At 45.2% G+C, this 22,746-nt stretch overlaps 1 protein-coding gene across 2 annotated transcripts; it reads right to left on the bottom strand.

The window, feature by feature from the left end:
* Positions 1-1,896: 1,896 nt before the first annotated feature.
* Positions 1,897-22,396, bottom strand: LOC135913936 (SEC14-like protein 2). 2 transcript variants are annotated; one of them, XM_065446632.2, is made up of 12 exons: positions 22,275-22,396; positions 18,622-18,691; positions 15,129-15,172; positions 13,115-13,177; positions 11,711-11,801; positions 10,629-10,723; positions 10,247-10,325; positions 9,347-9,427; positions 8,196-8,282; positions 6,580-6,689; positions 4,867-5,155; positions 1,897-2,034 (listed from the first exon to the last, which is right to left on the bottom strand). In XM_065446632.2, exons 1-12 carry the CDS (start codon positions 22,326-22,328, stop codon positions 1,937-1,939), a joined length of 1,161 nt encoding a protein of 386 aa, XP_065302704.1. In that variant the 5' UTR covers positions 22,329-22,396; the 3' UTR covers positions 1,897-1,936. The 2 variants fall into 2 exon arrangements, with proteins under 2 accessions (XP_065302704.1, XP_065302705.1); XM_065446633.2 differs by lacking the exon at positions 18,622-18,691 and having other exon boundaries at positions 22,275-22,391.
* Positions 22,397-22,746: the final 350 nt, after the last annotated feature.

The following is a 22,746-nucleotide window of genomic DNA, read 5'->3' as shown; positions in this document are numbered from 1 at the left end:
CTTAAGAAAACACTAGAGCGCAGCCTGCAGTGGCACATTCCGATCATAACTCGATTCTCATTGTTTTTCACCCGTTTGTAAACTTTGTTCTGGTGGACTAAGATAGACTAAAAAGAAGAATAGAGGGATAGAGAGGCAGTTTAGCTAGTGCTAATACTGGCTCACTGTGGTAACGGCATAAAAAAGGTTAAAGTAGACAGGAGAAGAGAAGAAAGAAATTTATCTCATTGCTAATTGCTCCCTAAAATTATTACAGACACAAGTAGCTTGCGCAAAGTTGAAGTGGGAGAGACAACTTATGTAATGCAGCTGCCGTATCTACCTGGTAATTAAATTTTTTGGTGACAGGCTCACCAGCTGCGGTAATCACACTAAAGAGAGCACTGCAGCACAGAAAAAGGAATATATTAATTGTAGTTACGGAATAAGCCCCCCCCCCCCCCCCTCACCGATCAGGAGGTAGGTTGGCAAATATTCCTTTCTGCCTGCAGGAAGAAACCCAATCATATGCGTCACGCTTTGCACAAGTGTTTAGCAGCTTCCACGTCTGGACATATTTCCGGGAAGCATCATCACAACCTTCATATAGATACAGTGACACGGTAGCGATGAAGCCTATACATCAGGATAGAAGTGCGTGCTGTACTCTCTGTGCCCGATAACATGCGAACGTTCACCTAACAAGCAGAACTAGTCAGATTGGGCGTTTTCAGGTCGTGAACTCAAGAAACTGACACTTAAAGCAAAAAAAAAAAATCCTCTTGTTTCCAGCATCTGTATCCTCACCATCTTTCTCTCTTTATTTGCTGATCGTACAACGCTTTCTAGCTCACCATTTGTTTCACCTAGGTCGTACATGTGTCATTCGGGAAGACGGAAAGGTCCCGGTGCGCTGCATATTTTCGCTTGTTGGTTTACTGGTTCATTCCAGAATCGTTTCCCAATATGCCATCAATTATTTATTTCCGAAAGGTCGTGCGGAAACTCGATCTCGGAGTCTCACAAAGTTGCACTATAATTCTTCTAAACCACGGGTGCAGACTCTCGTCTGTGTATAGTGCAGATACTGTTTGTATGATGTGATTTATTGTGGCGTGCCTTCCTCTTTCCCTACCTTTCTTTCTTCTGTTGAAACAGGCGGGCGGAGTGTTTTGTTCCTTTCAGGAGACTAGGCCCTTTTATTTTTCTCTGTGCGATTGTTTAGTATGAGCTTAAATATTTAATTATAATTCATTCAGTGGTAGTGAAACAGAAAATTCACGATCGGACAGATGTTGGAGAGATACAGCCTTTCATTGTTGGTCCCAACGTCTGGCTTGAACGCTCGGCCATGGAAACGACGCCTGCGTGGTGCCACGGTTCAAGACCGTCATTGTACGTTAACCTAACAAGTTAAAAAAACCTTAGACCTTAGACAATACTTAGACCATGTTTAGACCGTGCTTAGACCGTGTTAGCCTTAGACTGTTCTGTTTTGAGACGTAAAACCCAGTGAGTGTGTGAATTAATTAATTTTTATCCCTATATTTACCAAGCCAGAAGTGCGCCGGAAAAAAAAAATATTACGATATCGTAGGTTAAGGTTTCTTGCTTGTTTGTATTTGGGCAGTTTTAGCGCAAGACGAAGGCGAAGTCTTGGGTTAGCTTCAAACACAATGTAAGGAGTTCTTTATTGATTAACAATGAACTGTACCCCAGCAGGCTCTGTCAAAATGACGTCATAGGGAGCTGGCTGGTGCGACAACTTCGAGAGTGACGTCGCCACCTATCCTTTTTTAGTGTGTTTCCTGGCGTTCTGAGCTTCCTCTCGTGATATGCTATGTATATAGTGTTTTTTTTTGCTATTTCAGAAGCATAGTTGACCAGTACAGCCTTAGTTTTCTCCTTAGAGCCCAGTTAACCAGCGCACAAAATAAATGTATTTATTTGTTACATCCTAAGGCACATGGCTCTCATGCGACGTCTGCACTTCGACGACGTAGGCCAGTTTCTTGTCCGTCATCCAGCTGTAGGAGTTGTCGAACTGGAGCACGTCTGCACGAGACATAGAAAAGACGACCCACATTCGGAATACGTTAATACTGCAACACAACTGCACACAATAGCCTCACGACTTATTAAAATACGGGGGGAGAAAAGGTGACAAAATACGGCCCTTGAACTGTTGCACCAATACTTAGCTACTTTATGTGCTTGGTCCGTGAGCAAGGCACCATCGCTGCTTTGCAAGGCTTGAAGCCGCAGTATGACACAGTAGACCGTCGTATGGTTAAGCCATCGGGACAGGCACTATACTTCGTTATAAGCGGTATTTCGTTAGAAACTGAGGAACTCTAACGGAGTCACAGCAGGGAGGGGGGGGGGGGGTGCACTCCATGCTGTGTGGGAGTTCGTAAATATCTTTCTGAAGCGCGCTTGGTAGTGAGAACATGACAGTGGCCAAATTTTTCTGATGTCCGTGAGCAGCTACATCATATGTCGGTTAATAACACGTGATGCAGCTAGGTCAAATAAGCTGCCGCCGTTAAGGGGAGTTAGTTACATTCGCGTCGCTCTTAGCCTCTCCAGGTTGCTATGAAAAAACGCAAAAGGTCACCACCGGTGGTACACAGTGCGGAGCAGGTGTGCTGCTCCGAACTTCGTACAAGTGGAGTTGGGTGCTTACATTTCAATCGAGACCCCAGAAAACTTTGAATAAAGCGATATAGTTATAACGAGACTTCACTGTGCTCTGTAAACAGTAAGTGTGCTTGTTTTTATCTGCATGAGGACAGACGTGTGGCACGGAGACAGGCTTAAGTATTCAGCTTCTAATAAAGTGTTTGTGTAGCTCTCTTCGAGCGGTCGTTTTTGCCAGTTGAAGCAGTACGTGACCGCGTAAAGCTTTAAGCTGATTTCTGTAGGATTTCATTTCCCTTTCTTACTTCTGTCGTGCCTAAAGGATGAGGTGCCGCGAAAAATGACTCTCTTGCTTTGTATCTCTGCGATGCTGGCTTGCTTATATCTAGTTGATTGTCTTGTTAAAACTCATTGTTCCGAGGTTAACCACGAAAGCTTAACGCAGACTTCTAGGTAGACTTTTTTCAAGATGCACAATGTGTTTGCGAACCCATTCCAACACCGCATGCAGTCACCGCGTGGGAACTTAGCGCTGGCATACGTAGAACACTATCGTTGCAAAGATATTGCGAATCAGAATCACGCAATGTAAACTATTCGGTGTTGTCAGAAGTCACTGTTGTCTGTCTTGTTAGACGTCACTGCGACAAAGAAAAAAAACTTACTTTTTTTAGATGACAAATTCGTCTCATATGCCACCTTTCTTCCTTTTACACAACTACACACAAAATACGGATGGCATTTCAGAGAAATATAACTTAGCATAGTAATTAAATGTTCGGTCATCAGCTACTGACCTATATACGCGACTGAATGTTTGCTACGGCGCGTCCGAAACGCCACTGTGGATGCTGCATTAATTTTTCCGCCCTTAAGTGATCATTTGGTGGCATCAAACTGGGCGTACGAAAGACGAAATGTCAGGCATTGGGACGTTAGTATTCTAATACCTGCGTGTACGACAAGCGTAAATGTAACGTCACTCCGAAATACTCGCATCTGTTAATTTTAGTACTACATTGAATTTAGAACCCTTTCCCCACGCCCTGTTACGCATTATGTCGACGATGCAGCCGTGGTCGACTGAAGAAAAAGAAACAGATGCACACATATTTTAAAGAAGGAAACTCTTCACTTAATCTAGAACATCGGAAATAAATTTTAATATATAAGTATAACAATGCACAGCTATATAGATATATAAATATTTTGCACTTTTATAGTTCTGTTGCATATTTATTTCTTCTTGTTCTTTTTTTCTTCTTATCATTGTAAGAATATAAAGGAGCTTGGCTTGCTAGGCATTATGGCTATGGGCCGACCTTTACAGCCGTGAATAAAACTTTTCTTTTTCCACTTTTCCTGTGCGGCGTTTCAAGTGGGTTCCACGAAAAGCTGCCGCCACGTCGCTTGCCAAGGTTTCTTTACACCTGCCCTGGCACTTCGAGCAGTCCGTCATTTCTTAAGCTAAGCCATTCCACACTGTTCACGTTGGGTACCTACAGCCAGGATTAATGATACTGGATTTCTACGTGCGGCAGCACGTAAACGCCGCTTAAAGAGAATGGGTTGCGTACTTAGTGCAATCAGATTTGGACAAGTGGCACGGACGGCAATAACAGACATGCCGGTCAGCCAGCCTTGAACCACATGCCAACGATGAGCGATAACGAACCGCGATGCTAACAAGAGTTGGGCTCCGCATTCACAAAGTTCTCGTTTGAAGATACTGACGTTGGACGTCTCTTCGGAGCGTGCTCAGCCAATTAGATGGTCGACCTTTTACAGAAGCAAACATTCTGGGTGCATGAACTCAGCCATCCTCAATCCAGAAAGATACGTTCGCTATGATGACTTTCGTCAAGCGAAATGACCTTCCATGGCACTTATAAACCTACTGTGCCGGTTACTATGCGCGTGAACTCTCTCGTCTTTTCCCATTACCTTCTCTTTCTTCCTTTCAATCCCTCATTCTCTGTCCACCGTTCAGGGTAGCAAACCGGACGTCCGTCGGTTAACCTCCCAACCTTTTCTTGCTTTCTCTAATGTAAGCCTGGTTCGCTATAGACCATCACCGCGTGGTTCCTGTGGTTACCATTCCAGCGTTCGTCAAGAGCGGTAAGCGCTCGAACATCAGATAAAACGCCAGATAAAGAGTAAACGAACGACGTATGAGAGGTTTTGCGAACACGGGCCCCGGTCCCCAGAAACGGAACAACTTTTCAGTGGACTTGGAAGATATCGTACATGTTCCGGCCCGCGCGCAGCGCCAGGTGCCTTCCTGTGGAATCTGACCGCTTGCGTCGATGCGCCGGAGAGGCAGCAGGGTTTCTCCATCGCGCATGCGCAATCCGAAGGCCACGTCTCCCGCGGCCGTCTGGAAACGCCAGCTGAGCTGCACTCCCGCGCACGACACGTTCACCTGCAGCTCCCAGCGGTCCCGCCGACCTATGGTCTGCTTCTTGGCGTCCGGCTCGTCGAACAGGGACCATGTCGGCCGATCTGGGCCTTCTTCGAAGCGACCGCCGTAGTTGACCTGCACACGGGAACCATTAACATAAAATTAGTGAGCTTAAGGTTGACGCACACGCATTGCTAGAGAGTTACAGTCTAGCTTCTGCGCGTCGATGACACCGTAGGCTTAGAATAAGACGCGAGTGCCGCAGACCTTAAGTGGCCCCGGCGATCTACAGCTATAAGCACGAGCTCATAGGGATTCGATTTTTGGCTATGGCGCTCGCATTCGGATGCGTGAGGAATGCAGAAACGCTCGAGCACCGAGCTGTGGTCGCAAGTTAAGGACCTGTATAGGAGGTGGAAATGAATCCGCATGCCTCCACTGCGGCGTCTCTCATAGCTTCCGCTGTTGTTTTGTGGCGTTAAAACCAATCATGAAAGGCAATAACAGCAGTGTACGTGGCATTGTACGCATTCAACTAAAGTGCGCTAGGCCGTGACAATTCATTAACATTGATCTTTGGATGTTCGTTCTTGTCTTAGTAACACGACGCGATACTTACAATGCCTATTATTGTATAACATATGCCTAGAATAACCTTACTAAGAAATTTCCACATATAGCAACATGGTCTTTTGTCGAAACACTGCTTGAGTATAAATTTGCACGAAAAGGTAAAAATTGTCAATCACCTGAGCGTAGCGCGAAGCTAGAAAGCCTAGATTTCTAGCTTAGATTCTAGATAAGCTAGAAAGCGTAGAGTTTCTTGGAATGCGTCACTAACAGACACCAAGTCTGTGTGCGAGAGTGCGCAAGCTTGGATATTAAGGTCATTTGATTTAAGAAGTAACAGCCCGCGGGACGCAGTTGGTTCTTACTCTGCCAGAGTTTACGTGGGCCATGCGACTTCTCTCTACTTAACTGCCATTAGGATGCTAAAATTTGTCAAGTGTTCAGCTCATAGTGCGCGAACCATGTATTAAAACAGGCATTGCAAAGACAGCAGCAAAGTCGACGAAATCACTTTTACTGAAACACGGAGATGTCGATTACAAGCGTTCTTGACGCGTGTAGCTGCTCTTGACATTGCGTGGGAGGCGCGAATTCATACTTAGACGTACAGTTAAGAAATTCGTGATTGGCTTCCCTTCACTTTCGTTAACGACTCAGACGGTTAGTAAACGTTAGCTTTCAGCGCAAAAAACATATATGAAGACAAGAACGATGAAAACACAGTTCGCTATTGTATTCGTTGCTTCAAGCTAACATGGGCAACTCGCACCAGCTCGCCTTACAACGTGCATCTACTATTACTTGTCAATGACACAGCAGGTTAGTTCCGGCATGCACGTGAATCTTACTGGCCTGTGCAAAGAGCTGTTGCGTTGAGTTGAGTGGTTGTAGGCTACTGGTGGGATTAGCCTTACAGTAGCTGCCGGAAATTGCTCAACCGTAGCGACACTTACAGTACATATATCAAAAGAGTAGTCAGGAGCACTGACCATGTGCCTGCATCGCGGATCTCCATCAGGGCCGACCATGTCTCCTCCCCAGTGGGCGGGAAGGGAGGCTGCGCCAACGATGTCCACCAGCCGCTCCTTCCAGGCGTCAGCTGCGATGGAATCCACGAAGCATTGCATACTTTTAAGAGGAATCATTAGCTCGGGAGCTCTTATTAAAATGCATGAAACGGAGAAATCGTTTTTTCTTGGTGACTCCTCCAGAATATTGATGACCTTCTGCATTTAAAAGTAAAAGTTGAAGTATACTGACTGTGAAAAACGGATTTCTTATTTATGCCGTCAATATTTTTTTACAGGAAGTGCTGAGAATTGCAAAATTTCAAGAATTACAAGTATTAGGTTCACAACTTTGTAACTCAGCCATAATAAAGTTATCACAATTCTCTAAACTGCCCTTATAATATACGTAAAGCGGAAAAATTGATGTAATACGCAGGGCTCTGAAATATACCACCAATCCGTGAGTAGGACTTATGCAAAACCTTCGAAAACATTGCAAGCATTTCCCGTAAGTTGGTAGTTCATATACAGATTTGCCCACTTTCGATTCTTTAACAGACGCAGTTTACAGAACTGCCATATTTGTTTTTTGGTGGATAGTTACTGATTTGTAAACTTCGTGTTCCAATCTTTCTTGAAGGTTAGCAATTTTGGGCAAGTTGAAACAAATTCCGAGCATTAATCCAGAATTTAACATGACTTGTTTTTTTTCAAATGCAACAAAGTTTATTCAAACAGGTCCAGCGGTTGTCTCCTAAAAGCACTTCCACTTTTTACATGTGTGCATTTGAATAGAAGAATTGGAGTTGGACCCGAGCGAAAGCTTGCTGTTAAAGGCGATCGCCTAATTAGTAGCTACACCAATATCACGGCCGTATTTCTGCATATTTCTCCAAAAAACGTCAATAAGTTCTCGCCCTAACTATGAATTAGTGCATGGCTGTGACTAAGCTGATGTGTTGTGACATAACATTTATTAAACTGTGTTACCACTTGTGGTACCATCCTATCACTCAGTCACATCATGTTTTTTACAAGACTAGCAACAACTACATTTTGTGTTTTGGAAAGATCTGTATGATGTTGTGAGCGCTTATGGCATAACGCGTAGCAGTACCTGATGGCCCGTCGAATTATATCTGAAAGTAGTCTATGTGGTCCTTGTTGTGAATGTTCTGATCGAGTTTGTGCGATACCTATCCGTCACCGTTGTTCGGGAGCGGCAGGTGAGATGACGTAAACGACATTCTTTTAGCCACTGAATGAATTTATCTTTTTGTCTATAAGGAACATTTAGTAGGAAGCTCCCAGAAGCACATACGGCGATCGACCTTTCCACTCCTACTGGCGTCCCTTTAGTACGTGACTAACATTAGTATACAAGTGGCTGATAAGGCTCGTTAGCAGACATCAATATGTAACTGTCGGCAGGCCTTCATGATGCATGTCGGCTGTAATCGACGACGGAATGAAAACGAATTCGTCACAAGCTATCAATATAATGATTTTAACCTGCAGCACAGGTATTGGCGTTATTGTAGCACCCTGATACCGCAGACCTAGGCGCAAACCAGCGTGCATATAGTTGTACTCACCTTTTGCGAAGATTTCCACTTTGTCGGTCGTCCTCTCCGTCAAGAAGGGCCGTATCAGCTTCCACATGATGGGGAAAAAGTGGGCCGCTGCGCGAGGCAGTCCATGAGCTTGTCGCAAGCAATGTCGATATCACTAAAACATTTTTCTCTTAAGGACTCGGTTTCTTGCACGATTTATAAGCTTTATGAGTGCTTATACAAGGTCTATGCTGTTAAATGACTAAAAGTGGCCGAATTCCATTTGAATGACAAGGTTTATTATTCTAGATAGCAGTGCATAAATAAGTTCATTGCAGCTCAAGAACTACAGTTCTGTCAGCTGCCCTAAAGCTAGCGCAGCCTGTTCGTGGATGATCAGAATCGAGAGAGAGAGAGAGAGAACAATGGCAGGAAAGGCAGGGAGGTCAACTAGACGAGCACCCGGTTTGCTGCCCTACACTGGAGGTGGCGGAAGGGGAATAGAAAGAGGAAAAGAGAGAGACTGAGCACTGTGTGCATGTGGGAGGATGCACAGGGACACTATAAGCGGTATCTTAAGCCGCCGCACTTCGACTAGTGCTCAAGTACACGAATCGCTTACGCAATGACAGTATAGTATGTGAACACGCCTAAAATTATACATGTACGAACTTGCGTGCATGCTATTCAATATGTCAAGAACTGAGCCAAAGATCACTGACGGCACAAAGCTCCGACCTGTTCATTTATTGCAACATGTTTCCCAGGAGAATGGAATATCTAGCTAAATAGTGAAAGCTTTAATAAAGGCATGGTACATGTATGCGGAAGGAGCCACGAAAACACCAAAAATCCCCACACAATAAATATTGAAGTTGGCAGCCAGCGATTAGACCTCTTGCTTGTGTCTCCTCCTATAGGCTTTCCACTGCGCAATATCCACGCACCAGGTAGCTAAGAAGAGGCGTATTTGCCGCTACCTACTGTTTATATTTAATTAATATGCTAGCTCTATTTGGTAATTAGTTAGCTGCTAAGCACTTTGTCACGCAATCAGTGATGTTCATGGAGCCGTGGCACGGAAATCACAATATTTGGTATCAAATGAGTGTATAAATAACAGAGAAAGAGAGGAGAGCAAAAGCCAACGTCAAACACAAGCCACGTTTCGGCATACTTGTGGGCGTACTCACCGTTTATCATAATACACTTCTCTAGACACTCGGGGAAGTGGTCCTCCATCATTTGCAGCATGTCCGTGATAGTCTTTACGGCTGCACTGCCAACGAGCAATTTAGCAAGAAAGGATACAGTGTCCTGACAGCCACAAAAAGTGCGACGTAAGATATGTTCTGCGTCTGCTTTTTTTAAGTGATATGTGATAAGGAGATGTTGACGCACAATTTAAGGCCCCGACATCTCCTCAGCTCTTGAAATGAGTCCTGCCTACAACCTCTGATGCCCATACCAATTAACAAAAAGAGCGCTGGAAACTCATTTTGCGACGTTGCTAGTCAGCTCATATGCAGCTAAAATTTGGGAAGTTCTCGTGGATCCATTGATCCTGTACGAGGAGTAAAATAATCTTGTACTAAGGGCGCAATCAGAGTAAACTTATTGCAACTTTTGGAGCCGAGGTGTACGTCAGTCATTGAAGATAGAGTCTAGTACGAGACAATCCGTTATTCTAGCAGATGGGGCTGCAGCCGTCTCTTAGATTGTGCGTGAAATCTCCGGCGTACCATTCTCCCCCTTCCTCCTTCCCGCTGCACGGACAAACTCGCGTGCGTGCAAGTACAGTCAGCCGGATGTTTACGGACAGCTAAACCTCAGAATTTTCGAGTAATTTGGGACCGTAGCCAGTAAAGCGGTGACCTACGTTGTTTGCATATACTTACAGGTTGGAAATCAGGATACCAGGCAGCATTGCGAGACTGCGGACATATTCGGCTTTTTCTCACATTCCACGGTTCGTTCTGTATTGCAGTCCAGTATACGTAGTCCGTATACGCCCGCACGCATAAGCAAAGAAAGAAACGCTGGACTTGGAGCGAAGATTCTACTGGCATCTGGCAAGCTCTGCTGCTACTTACTCTGCCAGCTGTAGGCCTGACGAAGGCTGAAATTTTCTACGTCAATAACCAGGTAGTGGGTCTCCATTTCAGCTGCTGCCTAAACAAAGAAAACAAAAACGAAGGAGAGGAAGCAAAAATAGCCATGGAGACAGAGCTTTGCACTTTAGCTTTCAAGTAATGTCACGGAGAGATATTCATTCACGGTAATAAGGTGAGACAGTGACAGAGAGAGAAGAGTTAAATAAATGCAAAAATCGATTATGACTCATATATTGCAATGATTATTTTCTTTAGAGTCATTGTAGAGTTCTACCATTGAACTGGCCGACCACACACAATAATTGCAGAAAGTTTGGTTACACGCATTTTGTAGAGAGTTCGGTGATTAGTCTTGGCTCACCTCTTTTGATGCGGACTGTTTCAGTGATTCCGCGTATTCCAGCATGTAGATGCAGTGGCGCTGCACAACGGCTGGGGTTAGGGCCGCCACGAATGCTGCACGATGCACAAAATGACGTCATAAGGCGAACAGTGTTGCAATTAAGATTCGAGTCAGTTGAACGAACGCAGAGAAGTTCACCGCCGTCTTGGACTTTGTTGTAGCGCGGCAGAACCACATGTACAGGAACACGGACAGGCACATTAGACAAACACGCTTGACTGTGTGTTTCTCTTGTGTGCCTTTCTCTTTGCGTGTCGTTCTGCCTGCGCTACAACGAAGTAGAAGGTGCCACACAAACAAGCCCACGTAGCTACCCTCAACGTCGTGTCTCATTGAAATGAATAGGGCAATGAAGTCAAACTAATAAGGATACGGGCAAATCTTGCGCATGCTGCGATTCCTCCTGCGTTATCGTTTTGTTATCCTATGCACGTCATCTTGTCTATGCCAACCCAGTCTTCAATGCCAGTGTTGTTAATACCGAGGTTTCAGTTTACAGTACATCAGCGCCAATAGATTGTAAACTAGCTTCCCCTGTGTCGCTGTGACTGTTTTGGGAGCATATAAACTATTTCTGTCGAGTTAACTTTTTGTTGTGTAACGGCACGGGATATGACAGAAGATACATGCAGGTTGTGTTTGGGCAGCACTGTACTGACACAAAGTACTTACAGCTTACAAACGGGCAAGCAGAGGTGAAGACAGGTGTAGTAGCGATAGAAATACATAATAGATAAAAATAAACTAACTATAATCAAGAGGGCACTCGAACAACAACAAAAAGGGAATGTCAGTTGAAAGTATAAGTCATATTTTTGTTAAATTGTAAGTTATACTTCAATTATATTTGATCATATTTGTATTACCCGTTAGGTAGAGGCTGCTTTTTAAGGTCGCTGCGGGCGTGAAAGTAGAAAAGTGTTAAAGTTGGTATAATTAATTAATCCGTTTAGCCGGTAGGTTTATTTACCTGAATCCCCCCCCCCCCCCCAGCTTAGAACCGTAGGGTCACATTCAACAAGGTTAAGGTCGAGAGTCACCTTTCATGTCGATTCCAGCTGGAATAAGCCACATCGGCCGTCCATCCTTGCACGGGTGAAGTATTGCTCCTGGGAAATTCTCCTTCACCAGCTGTGGTAACGTAAGCACGTTGATTACCCGCACGTTATAGCTAACAGAGCTGTTATAGCTCAAGAAGCAGCCAGCGGCTAGATCTATGTTTTTACTCCTAATTTTTTTATATATACAACTTAACTTCCCCTACGTGCAGTTTACGGGTAGCAGCGATCTCTCATCGGCAGGGAAATGAGCATGCTGCACATTTTTCGGATGCTAATTGAAAATTGGATCGTTACAAATGTGATGAAACTATGGCTGATAAGTAAGATGCGGGGTCTCATTTCATTTAACCACATTTAATAAAAGCGTCGTCGCTGAATACGTGCCAATATGTAACAAACAATTCGTAAATCGCAAGATAAGAATGCATCTACAGCAACAAAGATCAATTTCGCATTTGTATCAAAGAAAAAAATGGCAGTGGCTTAGCTCGGCTATGCCAGGATAAACATAGCGAAAGCTAAGGCATAGCTCGGTTAGCCTGGGTAATGTTGATTGCAAGTCCAGGTTAGCCTGGTTGTCTAACTATGTTGAGGCGTTTAGCCATTCGTTCGGCGCGCTGTTCGTCTGTTTCCTGGGAGATTCACTTCCTCTTCACCTCGTTCCGATGTCGATTCCAGCCCTCCTCCTGCTTATCAGAATTGTCGCTGTCCATACTGCCGCCTCAACTGTGGTAGCGGCGCAAGCGAGCTCTCCTTTTCAATCCTCCGACATGTTATCAGGCATGCGACGTAGCTGGCGAAGCGAGCGGAGGCGAGCGCAACGACGAGGAACGCAGTGTGACGTCATACCGAACGGCGGAGGCGGAAAGGCGCGGCGCTGCGCAGCGGCGGAACTCTTGTGGTCGGTGCTACTAGTGGCGCATGCGCAGTAGTCACTAGGGTGCGAGGGAGACAGAAATATCCGCAGCGAGGCGCGCGTTGTGACGTCATTTGCCTCCTCGGAGCACCGTCACGGCGAAATCGCAAGTTTGCGGCCAGTAAAGCTGTCGCGTTAATATTGTCGCTGGTAACAGCTCCATAAGTAGCGTATGTCTCGGTAGAAGCAGATCCCATTGAGAGGGGCCAAAGCTTGATTACGGGAACAAGCGTAGATTGAACCGTCCGGTTTAGGATCAGAAAGGCAAGATCATGAGGGATTAGTTACAGGTAGCATTACTGTCTGCACGCTCGTAAAAGCACAAATCACACACAGAAACGTGAACAGCATGGATGCAAGAACGTTGACAGAAACGCACCAGCTGGTTCACCGAGATATCACACAGTAAATTTAAACACATGAACCACTACATACATGGCAACTGTTTATCATAGCAGAAAACGTACCTCCGGTATCTTGTAGCTGTTTAATATGTCGTCGACGCCGTTTTCCTTACGCCATTCAAGGTGCTGTGAGTGAAGAATAATGGCGTAAGGAAACGTTAGGAAACGAAATAGCAATGATGAACAAGTGTATTTTAATAGATGGCTACCTTATTCAAAAATCTGTTTAATATATATATGAGGTTATCCAGTTCAGCGCGCGACTATCTGTCCTGTCACAGAGGAAATAGCTCAATCGTCTGAAACAAACGTACCACATATACCAAAAAAATGAAGATGGAATGTGCGCACAAGCGTGATGCTGGGGATATGGCTTAAGACTTGAGACATTGTATTCTAGCGCTAAGAAGACGCGGAAAGACAACGGGCAGCACACAGCATACTACTCTGCATTTCAACTGAAATTTTGCTGTGCTGATGCATACATAGGATTCGTGAAGATGCGTGGCGCCCCGACGCTCAGAAGCAAATTTCAATTTTTGTTCCCGTTTTCTTCGCTCTTAGACAGAAGCTAGCGGAACAAATCGATGCGCAGGTTATTTTTCATATACCAATGCTCCTTTATGAAAAAAAAAAAACGCTTCGAATATTTCTTTGTGATCCACCTGCCTCTTGGAGCCGCCTAAGCGCACGATTGCTTTGACACTGAGCGTCGCACGAGCGCCTACCGCGATGGTCAGCCGAATGGCCAGCGGTCGCTAAAGCACTGACAGCTACCCTGAGTTCCCTCACGCGGTCGCTGACACACCAACCCGCTTGTCCAATGTAAGCACTTGCACAATGTCTCAAGTCTGGAATACGCGCCAACTAGCCCAACTTCCTTCCCTCCCTAATTAAGATAGTGTTCTAAAGCACGAGAGGCCATTGACCTTTTGTTCTCGTTTAGTTAAAGCAAATATGTCACCCAAACGTTGAAGGTGCATTGAACAGTACGTCCTGATAGTGCGTTACACTTTAATAGTGTCCTGCAAAATCTGATAAAAACTGATAAAGATTTGTGAAAAACTTCAATGCCGCATCGGTTAGAGAACTGTCTCTATCTTCTTAACGCACACGTTAAGAAACTGTTAACTGGAATGCCGATGTACTGCTAACAGTATGTCAAGGACGGATACCTGTAAAAGGGAGTTTTATGGTTTCCGTTGAACAGACATGATCTTGCGGCTGCTTTGCTTCAATTTAGGAATTGCGTCACAGGCCTTCAACAGTTAAAGGGGTACTGACATGATATTTTTGACTAGTCATTCTTTAGATCAAATGAAGGTACTGGAGCTCTAAACTTAAAAAAAAAAGCAGTGACAAGCTTCAGAGCGCCGCAAACAATTTAACATGATAGCTTTTCCACAGCCAGTTTCGGTTTCGTTTCCCATGAGTATACTGTGTCATGACGTCATGACACAATAAATGGTCACGTGGGAGGTGGACACTTCGATGTTTTGACCCTCGCTCTGGCTCGCTCGGCTGTCTCGAACGCTGCTACTCGTTGTGAGAGCGAATGTAGCAGCGTACGAGGCGACCAAGTGAGGCGGAGTGACTGTGAAAACATCGAAAAGTCCAGATCCCACGTAATGTGTCATGACGTCACGACCAATACCCTCCTGGAAACGGAACTGAAACTAGCTATAGAAAAGCTATTTATATCAAAATTTTCAACACTATTCCGAGGCTTGTCACTGCTTTATGTAGGGATTAGAGGCCGAGTCATTTGATTTAACGCGACGAATGAACAGTCGAAAATATCCTGTCAGTAACCCTTAAAGCTAATAATTATGTGTTCAATTAGTGGACCTCTTTACTTATTTGAACACTGCTATTTCTTAAACACGTAAGTTTAGCCTCTTCAGAAATGCGCCTGAAAAGAGGGAACAGCGCTACCTCTTATAAGCGATCGAAAAAGACCCGATCGAACTGAAAATAATACAAAATAAAACAAATTAGGATAATTCAAGCTATCTATTTGGCCGAGGGTGCCTCTAGGACTGTGCATTCTGACATTTGAAGAAAGAATGGTACTCACGTTACGGTACATGCGCTCCGCCTTGGACACATCAAACTCTCGGGCTAGTTGGGCCATGCCATATGCAATGAAAATACATAAGAAAAAAAACAGTTAGCATGTTTCTGCGGTTTCGGAATCCAAAGATAATGTATTATACAATTGCATTATAGTAGCCAACAATACTTGTTAGATGCAATAGTATGGATCACAATCTATTCGTGATCGCGCCTCGTATATTTGCAATAATTATACTGTACAATTATAGCAATGACATGATATCGTTCTATTGTATTCTATGACATGATGTTGTGGATTTGATAAATATATGTGAAGTTAGGTGGGTTCAAAGTAAACAACTTCGGAATATACTTGTGCGTAGGTATAGAAATTAGACACACAATCGGTTTGTAGCACAATTGAACGCAACACAGCAGAAAAATCTGAAAATGTGATACTTTCTTGCTGTGGCTTAAAATTCTATTGTCGTGTAAAATATAACGCGTGCTATTCACCCAAGGTATATTATTTCGCATACCAAAACTGACGCTCACCAATTTCCAACGAACGTGTTTGCTATGATTGGAGAGAGGAATTGTCTCCTGCGAATGATTCACTTCGGGTACGGTATACCGAAGGACGGAATTTTGTGCCGAAGTATAATTGACACAATTATTCAAACCGCGTGCACAGCAAGTAAATTTAAACTAGTTAAAAGAAGCAAAATTCCAGTAAAACTCTTTGCGCAAGAGCGTACGCATAGGTGCCCTCCACGTGACAAAAGAGGAGCAAGACAAATGACATGAACTTTTTTTCCTAGGTTATTGAACTTTTGATGAGGGCTACATCTGTGCAGCCATCGCTATAGCAGTCTTACGAGGCTTACCGAATGCATGACCCCGAGAGTTAATAGAAATGGAGCGATGCACCTCATCCGTCAGCCCGGACCACAACATGTCGTAAGGTTCATTTTTTCTTTCTATTTATTGGCTCATTCTGGCGGACGAAACCATGATAGCCGCAATTATGTTGCTATGTGACTGGGCCATCTAAACTGTGTGTGTATATATATATATATATATATATATATACATATATATATATAGTAGGCAAAGAGGGTTTCTTCAGGCTACCTTTCAAACGTAAAGAACTTGAGTGGTGCTACAAGGTAAACAGAACAAGTATTTAATTTCGACAGTTTCGATCGGTGGACCGATCTTTGTCAGGGTTTACAAAAAATGGCAGTTCGGCCGTAGTAGGGAAGACACCAGACCGGGTACCCGGTCGTTCTTACATACATCAAACCGAGAGGAACAGTTGTGACAGTGATTGATTTTCGGCGCCTTGGCAGATTTACAGCGGCCTTTGGCAGCTATGCAGGGCAAGAGGAAGGCGGAGTCACATGTATGTAGAGCAAGGAGGTAAGTGAGGAAAAAAAACGAAAAAAGAAAGAAAGAAAACGGAAAGAAAAAGAAAAAAAACACACAGGAGGAGGGAGACGTAAGACGGAGAGGGAGGGGGGGGGCGGGAAGTAGCGGCAGCTAGGTTCCCGTGCACCCGAGGCAAGGAGGGAGAAAGCGGTCGCTCCGCAGCTCCAGTGCGTGGGCTGCCGTTGTAGCGGGAGAGGGTGGCGGGGGGCACAATAGAGAAGGGGCCCAGAAGGAAGACAGAAGAGCGGCAACTTATAGAAAGAAACACAGTGTCACAGTACAAATATACAAGGCACGGCCCGTTCCGGCAGCTTTGTGGTCCAGCTACGGTGCGAAAAAAAGAAAAAATAGTTCCAAAAAAGAATATATGCATGAAATTCGCAAACCAAGTGCGCCCATGGGCTTAGATTTAGGGAGTCGAGTTAAATAGCCTCCTTGTGGTCCAGTTTTTGAACGTTTAACCGACAACTGACATCAAGTCAGCACGTGCGTATTTCAGGAAGGGCAATAGGTCACTCCGAATGAACACTTCAGGGGCAGGGTCCAGGGAACTGAGAAATTGAGACGGTGGCTATTCACTGCTTGCTCACCCCTCCGCATGCGCCTCAAGGGGGCGAGCGGAAAACCAATAAATTCAGTTCCCTGGATCCTGCCACTGAAGTTTCGAGATATTGATTCCCCAAGTTTGCGGAGAAATGCATTCGCGTTCCGGTTACTTTGGTGCTTCAGAGCATAAAACCATTTTTCTTCAGAAATTAAATGGATCAAACAGTGCATTATTACCACAAGTTTGACGGCGCATATCTCGGCAATGGTGCCATCCACAAAATTGTTGTAAAGTGGATATGCCTTCCAGTCTTACCCGCTACAATTTGTAAATTGCAATATGTATCATATGGTAATAAGTTTTCAACTAATTACCAGGCAATGGCACTGCTTATCTGGTCGTCTGCTCGGTAATAAGACGAAGATCATTTTAGAACAATAGCAGGAGAGAACAATAGCTGCAGATTTGACGTGCCGCATTGTGCTGACATGCACAGTGACGCAGGCTTTCCTAGTGAGCGCTGGATTTCGCGCTCCATCGAGCACATACGACCTTGCTTACAACGCAATCGTCATTGTATGTTTCCGTTGCGCTTCCAACTTTGAATAGGTACAAGCTGGCAGGGTTGTACCACCCCCTTCAGCGAATCAAGATTCAGACGCTTCGTCTAAAATTACGTCTACATGCGCGCAGTAAAGTCGGGTCTAGTTGGTTTGGGAGTCAGAAACCCAGTCGTCGAGTTGAACTAAACGCTAGCGTGTCGAGTCGAGTGAGCGAGCGCCGAGGTGAAACCGGTCAACCCACATGGAAGCGGTCTGTCCTCTGGCCCAACCCAAATAAGAAAATGCACGTAAACGCAGTCGTGCCGGTATCGATCAGCTCGACGACTAGCTCGACCCGCTCGAGTTGAGTTCATGTAAATTAAGCTTCATTAGGCCGCTTCCCTGCCATTCAAGACTATTCGTCCCCGATCCTCTCTGGACGCTATTTAGTGCAACTGGTGCGACGGGTTCCGCCGACCGCAGTTTGTAAACGACTCTCATAACCTGTGCAATATGTGTTTGCAGCTGACCAGTGTTATTAGACATTCAGAGCGCGAAGAAAAAGGCAGGAAGGTTAACGGGGTTTTTCCTTGCTTTAGGTAAGGTAAACGTGGGAACAGGGGTAGCGGTAATGAAAGAAGTGAAAAGTGCCCTCTGCGCGTTCAAAGACCGATAGCAATAAACCATTCTGAATACTGTATGACGTAGAGTTGCACTGCTAAGGTGGAACACTCTGGGAGCAAGGTCCATACCATAGCCACACACCGTATACAGTAATGCCACACAAACTATAGCCCCCGTCGAAGCACTTCTGAACATTCTGCAAAGGCTCGATACTAGCAAGACGCGCGCGGCTTTCATGAGTGCGAATTGATATGAATGCAGTGGGTAGAGGCATGCGGTCACGCCTTATCCCAGCACAGACCGCCTTTCGACGGTGTTTGCGTGGTGAAACTCGTGATGAGAATGTCTGTAGCGACGATTCGCCCGCTCACCCCGTAGCCAGCGCAGCAGGAATGCATTCGTGTGCGAAGGCTTTTTCACGTCTGCCACGGCTTCGCGGAACTGCACAGAAGACATGACCCCGGATTAATTGGTCGGTTGAACAGTTCACTGCTAGACCTAATAGATAACAGCTTCAACAGTAAGGGTATTAAAATAAGGGGAAAATTTTACACAAACATAACCAGTATTTTAATATGATTGAACAAAAATGATATTAACAGAATTCTGGGGTTTTACGTTCCAAAACCACGATTTCATTATGAAGCACGCTATTGTGGGGTGACTCCGGATTAAGTTTGACCCCTAGGGGTCCTTTACCGTGCCCGCAATGCACGAAACAATGGGCGTTCTTGCATTTCGCCCCCGTCCATGTGTGGCCGCCGCGGCCGGGATTCGATCCCGCGACCTCGTGCTTCGCAACACCATAGCTGCTAAGCCACCGCGGCTGGTAAAAATGTTATCATATTAAGCAACGACAGCGTAAAATTGGCTACGCTGTTGACAAAGCAACTTGCATTAAAACAGAGACCTTCCAGCCGTGTCATTTTTTTTTGTGTCATTCAAGGCTTCACTGAGGCATTCTTTGGCCACTTCTGGCCCTTCAGAATCAGAATCAGTTTATTCATTTCAGTCGTGAAGTAAGAGTAACAAGATACGTTTATGGCAGAAGGGGGTACCGTAGATATAAATTGAATTGGAACCTCCTGTGCATGATGAAAAAAACTGATTTAAACATAACAGCCGCTACAGCACACGACACTTGTATTTATCAAGCCCTCTTAAACGTTATAACATACAAATGATCGAAATACAACATGTGGCTTTGAATAAACTGTTAGCTACGAAAAAACTGCAAAGGTACGATTTCGAATAAGCGAAAAAACACCAGCGCAGTTTTGTAGAAAAAAGGAACAAGATAAAAACTCGCTGAGTTAAGTGCATTACACTATAACAGAAAATACAGTGACATAGAACGTTAGAAGTTGTTTGAAGAAATTAAAAGAAAACTGAGTTTTGTTTGAAATCGGTTAGCTTTCTGCAATATGGAGGAATACTGTGATAAGGCTGAAAAATGTACCGACTGCCGTAGTTTGTCCGAAGCTACGGCAAAATAAAGTTCATACTCTCTGCAAATCTTATATCGTTAGTGTCAAGAAGAGACGTTCTTGACGTGACGGCCACTCAATATTGTCGTTCGATACACCGAAAATAAAGGCCAGGGTAAGTAAAAAGATTGGTTGCACTGATAACTAGAGACACTGCAGAGTATATCTGGATATTCCGCTAGATTCAGAATAAAAAAAAGAAAGCCTCATCGCACGCCATCGATGGCTCTGCAACGTTAGTTTCGAGCGGGTGAAAAAAAAAAGGCGTTTGCTGGATTACTTCTGCACTAATCCAACAGCGCACGTTTCAGCTTAGCTCGATGTAAGAAGTGCGTGCGCCGCTGCCAAAGCTTCCGCCACTATCACTTAGCCGCAACTCCAAAGCACCAAGTCACGTGGCAGCTTTGCCTGAACACCGAAGAAACTTTCCTCTTGCCGTCTGACGACAGTGCCATGCGCAGCTGTTCTGCAAAGCTTCCTTAGAAAGCGACTTTAAACAGTAGAACACTCCATGTTCCAGTAGACACATTCACCGAGTTCCGAAACTCGATGTCAGCGGCTGGCCATGGCAGTCAAATTTAGATCTTTCGAAACGCAAGAAGTATCTTCGCCTTCAGAAACCACACCATGTAAGAGTAAGTGCATCCGGAACAACCTGGAAAGTATATTTTTTTAGCGATGTGAGGAAGTTACGTGCGTTATATTGTAGGAAGAGCTCATGAGAGTGACTTGTTGGGCTAGTTGGTGCATGGTTATAATAGGAGACTGCCAGCAAACTTGAAAGTGGAAAAAATCGAGAAGCAGACATAGACGAAGTGACCAGCCACCTTCCTGTCACTTTGTCTATGTCTGCTTCTCGATTTTTTTCTACTTTCAAGTTTGCTGGCATTCTCCTATTATAACTATGTAGGAAGAGCAGACTTGTATCTGTCCTACGAAAATTATACTCAAAGTACGGTAGTGTAAATAGTTTTGCGAGGATTTTTTGCGAGAAATAGTTTTGCGAGAACACACGCATACGCACGCGCACGCACGCACGCACAGTCGCACGCACACGCACAGTCGCGCGCGCGCACACACAAACACACACACACGCACACACACACACACACGCGCGCACACGCACACGCACACACACACACACACACACACACACACACGCACACACACACACACGCACACGCACACGCACACGCACACACACACACACACACACACACACACACACACACACACACACACACACAGACACACACACACACACAGACGCGCGTGCGCGCGCACGCACACGGGTTTACATGCACTCGCGAAAACGTGCGAGAAATGCGGCGTAACGCACACATGAGCGCAATACAAAAACATGCCCATTTAGGAAAAGTTTCAAGTCCAGCGAGCCGAGGAAGCCGCTTCGTGACAGGGTCTCGGAACCGCGTCCGCGGCGGGTGTCCAGACCCACTAAAAAGACGCCGGACTCAAATCTTGTTGATTTGAAATAAAAGTTTACGCTCTCTCAAGCTCATTAAAAGATACTGTCTAGAAATCAGAACTCTGGTCAAATCTGTAGAAAGAAAACTGTCCCACCAAGTTCACAATCACGCAAGCTTTGCCTGTGGAGAACAACAAACGAGAAAGTGTCATAAATCCACACGTTGCGACCGGTCGCACGCACACACAAATAAAACTTTCTGAACACCTGCTTGCGCACTGAATCTCGTCCAGGCCCGGCTCCGCATCGGCCAGTATATAGTATAAAGCTGCGGCGAAAAACGGCGAGTCTCACCGCGCATTAGTCAAATGGTTGTCCAACTGAATGATGGACACGACGCAATTGAATTCAGCAGGAAACGTGTCCTGTATTCATAGGGTGTTTATTCTTACCACGATTTCAATGTTTCAAAAAATAGTGCTCTCTGGCTCATTCCGCTTCCCTTCTCATCATCATCAGCCTGGTTGCGCCCACTGCAGGGCAAAGGCCTCTCCCATGCTTCTCCAACAACCCCGGTCATGTGCTAATTGTGGCCATGCCGTGCCTGCAAACTTTTGCAGGCTTCCCTTCTACTTTTCTACTACCTGGGCCGTCCAGCAGGTCTCGGCGGCTCTTGAAAGACAAAGGCCGAGCGAAACCAACGGAACGTTGCCCCTCAGGGCGACCTACCGCGGGAGTAACACGCGCTGGAGTTGAGTAGAGACCACCCGCTGAGAAGACGTCAGGGCCCGCGTCACGGCGCCATTTAGTCATGGTGTCGTTCAGCTGGCGACTACATGAAGTTGTCTCTCTCTCTCTCTCTCTACTTCTACTCGTTCTGCTTTCGCTTCCCCAATGTAGGGTACCAAACCGAATTTTCTGTGGCCTGGTTAACCTGTTTACCGTTCTCTTCACTATACTCATATATATATATATATATATATATATATATATATATATATATATATATATATATATATATATATATATATATATATATATATATATATATATATATATATATATATATATATATATATTAGAAGCTTCACCTGTTGCTGTTCAGTCCTACCTTTTCGAGAGCAGCCTGCTGACGTGCGCTCAAGTCGCCCAGGTATCCGCTCATGGCTCCAGCTGCTGCGAGCCCGCCCTCCACCGCGGCGGTCGATCGACTGACTGCGAGCGCGCGTTGGCTTCGACGCTAGACGACGTTGTCAAGGTTGCGGCGAGCCCTTTCCGCGTGCGCTTCTGACAGAACAGCTGAGCATAGATGCTGCTTCGCCGATTGGCTTTCCACCTGCCCACTCGATGCGGACCGATTACCCACACGAGGCTGATAAGTTCATCTGACCTCCTCCGCTTCCGTCTGTAATCTCCGGCTTCGAGTTTTTCGAGACAGAGAAAACTCACTGGGGGATGATTGAAGCCCCAGCCTCACGGTACGCTCAAATTAAAACGCTCTTTACCGACAAGAGGATCTGAGAAGATGATGAATACTTCTGCAATCTGGGCACATCCAGCCTGGATCTCAGAGGCCTAATACG

Source organism: Dermacentor albipictus, chromosome 5 (genome assembly GCF_038994185.2).
Source record: "Dermacentor albipictus isolate Rhodes 1998 colony chromosome 5, USDA_Dalb.pri_finalv2, whole genome shotgun sequence".
NCBI classification, from domain to species: Eukaryota; Metazoa; Arthropoda; class Arachnida; order Ixodida; family Ixodidae; genus Dermacentor; species Dermacentor albipictus.
Note: the sequence above shows the minus strand (reverse complement) of the source record. Positions and strands in the feature narration are given on the sequence as shown.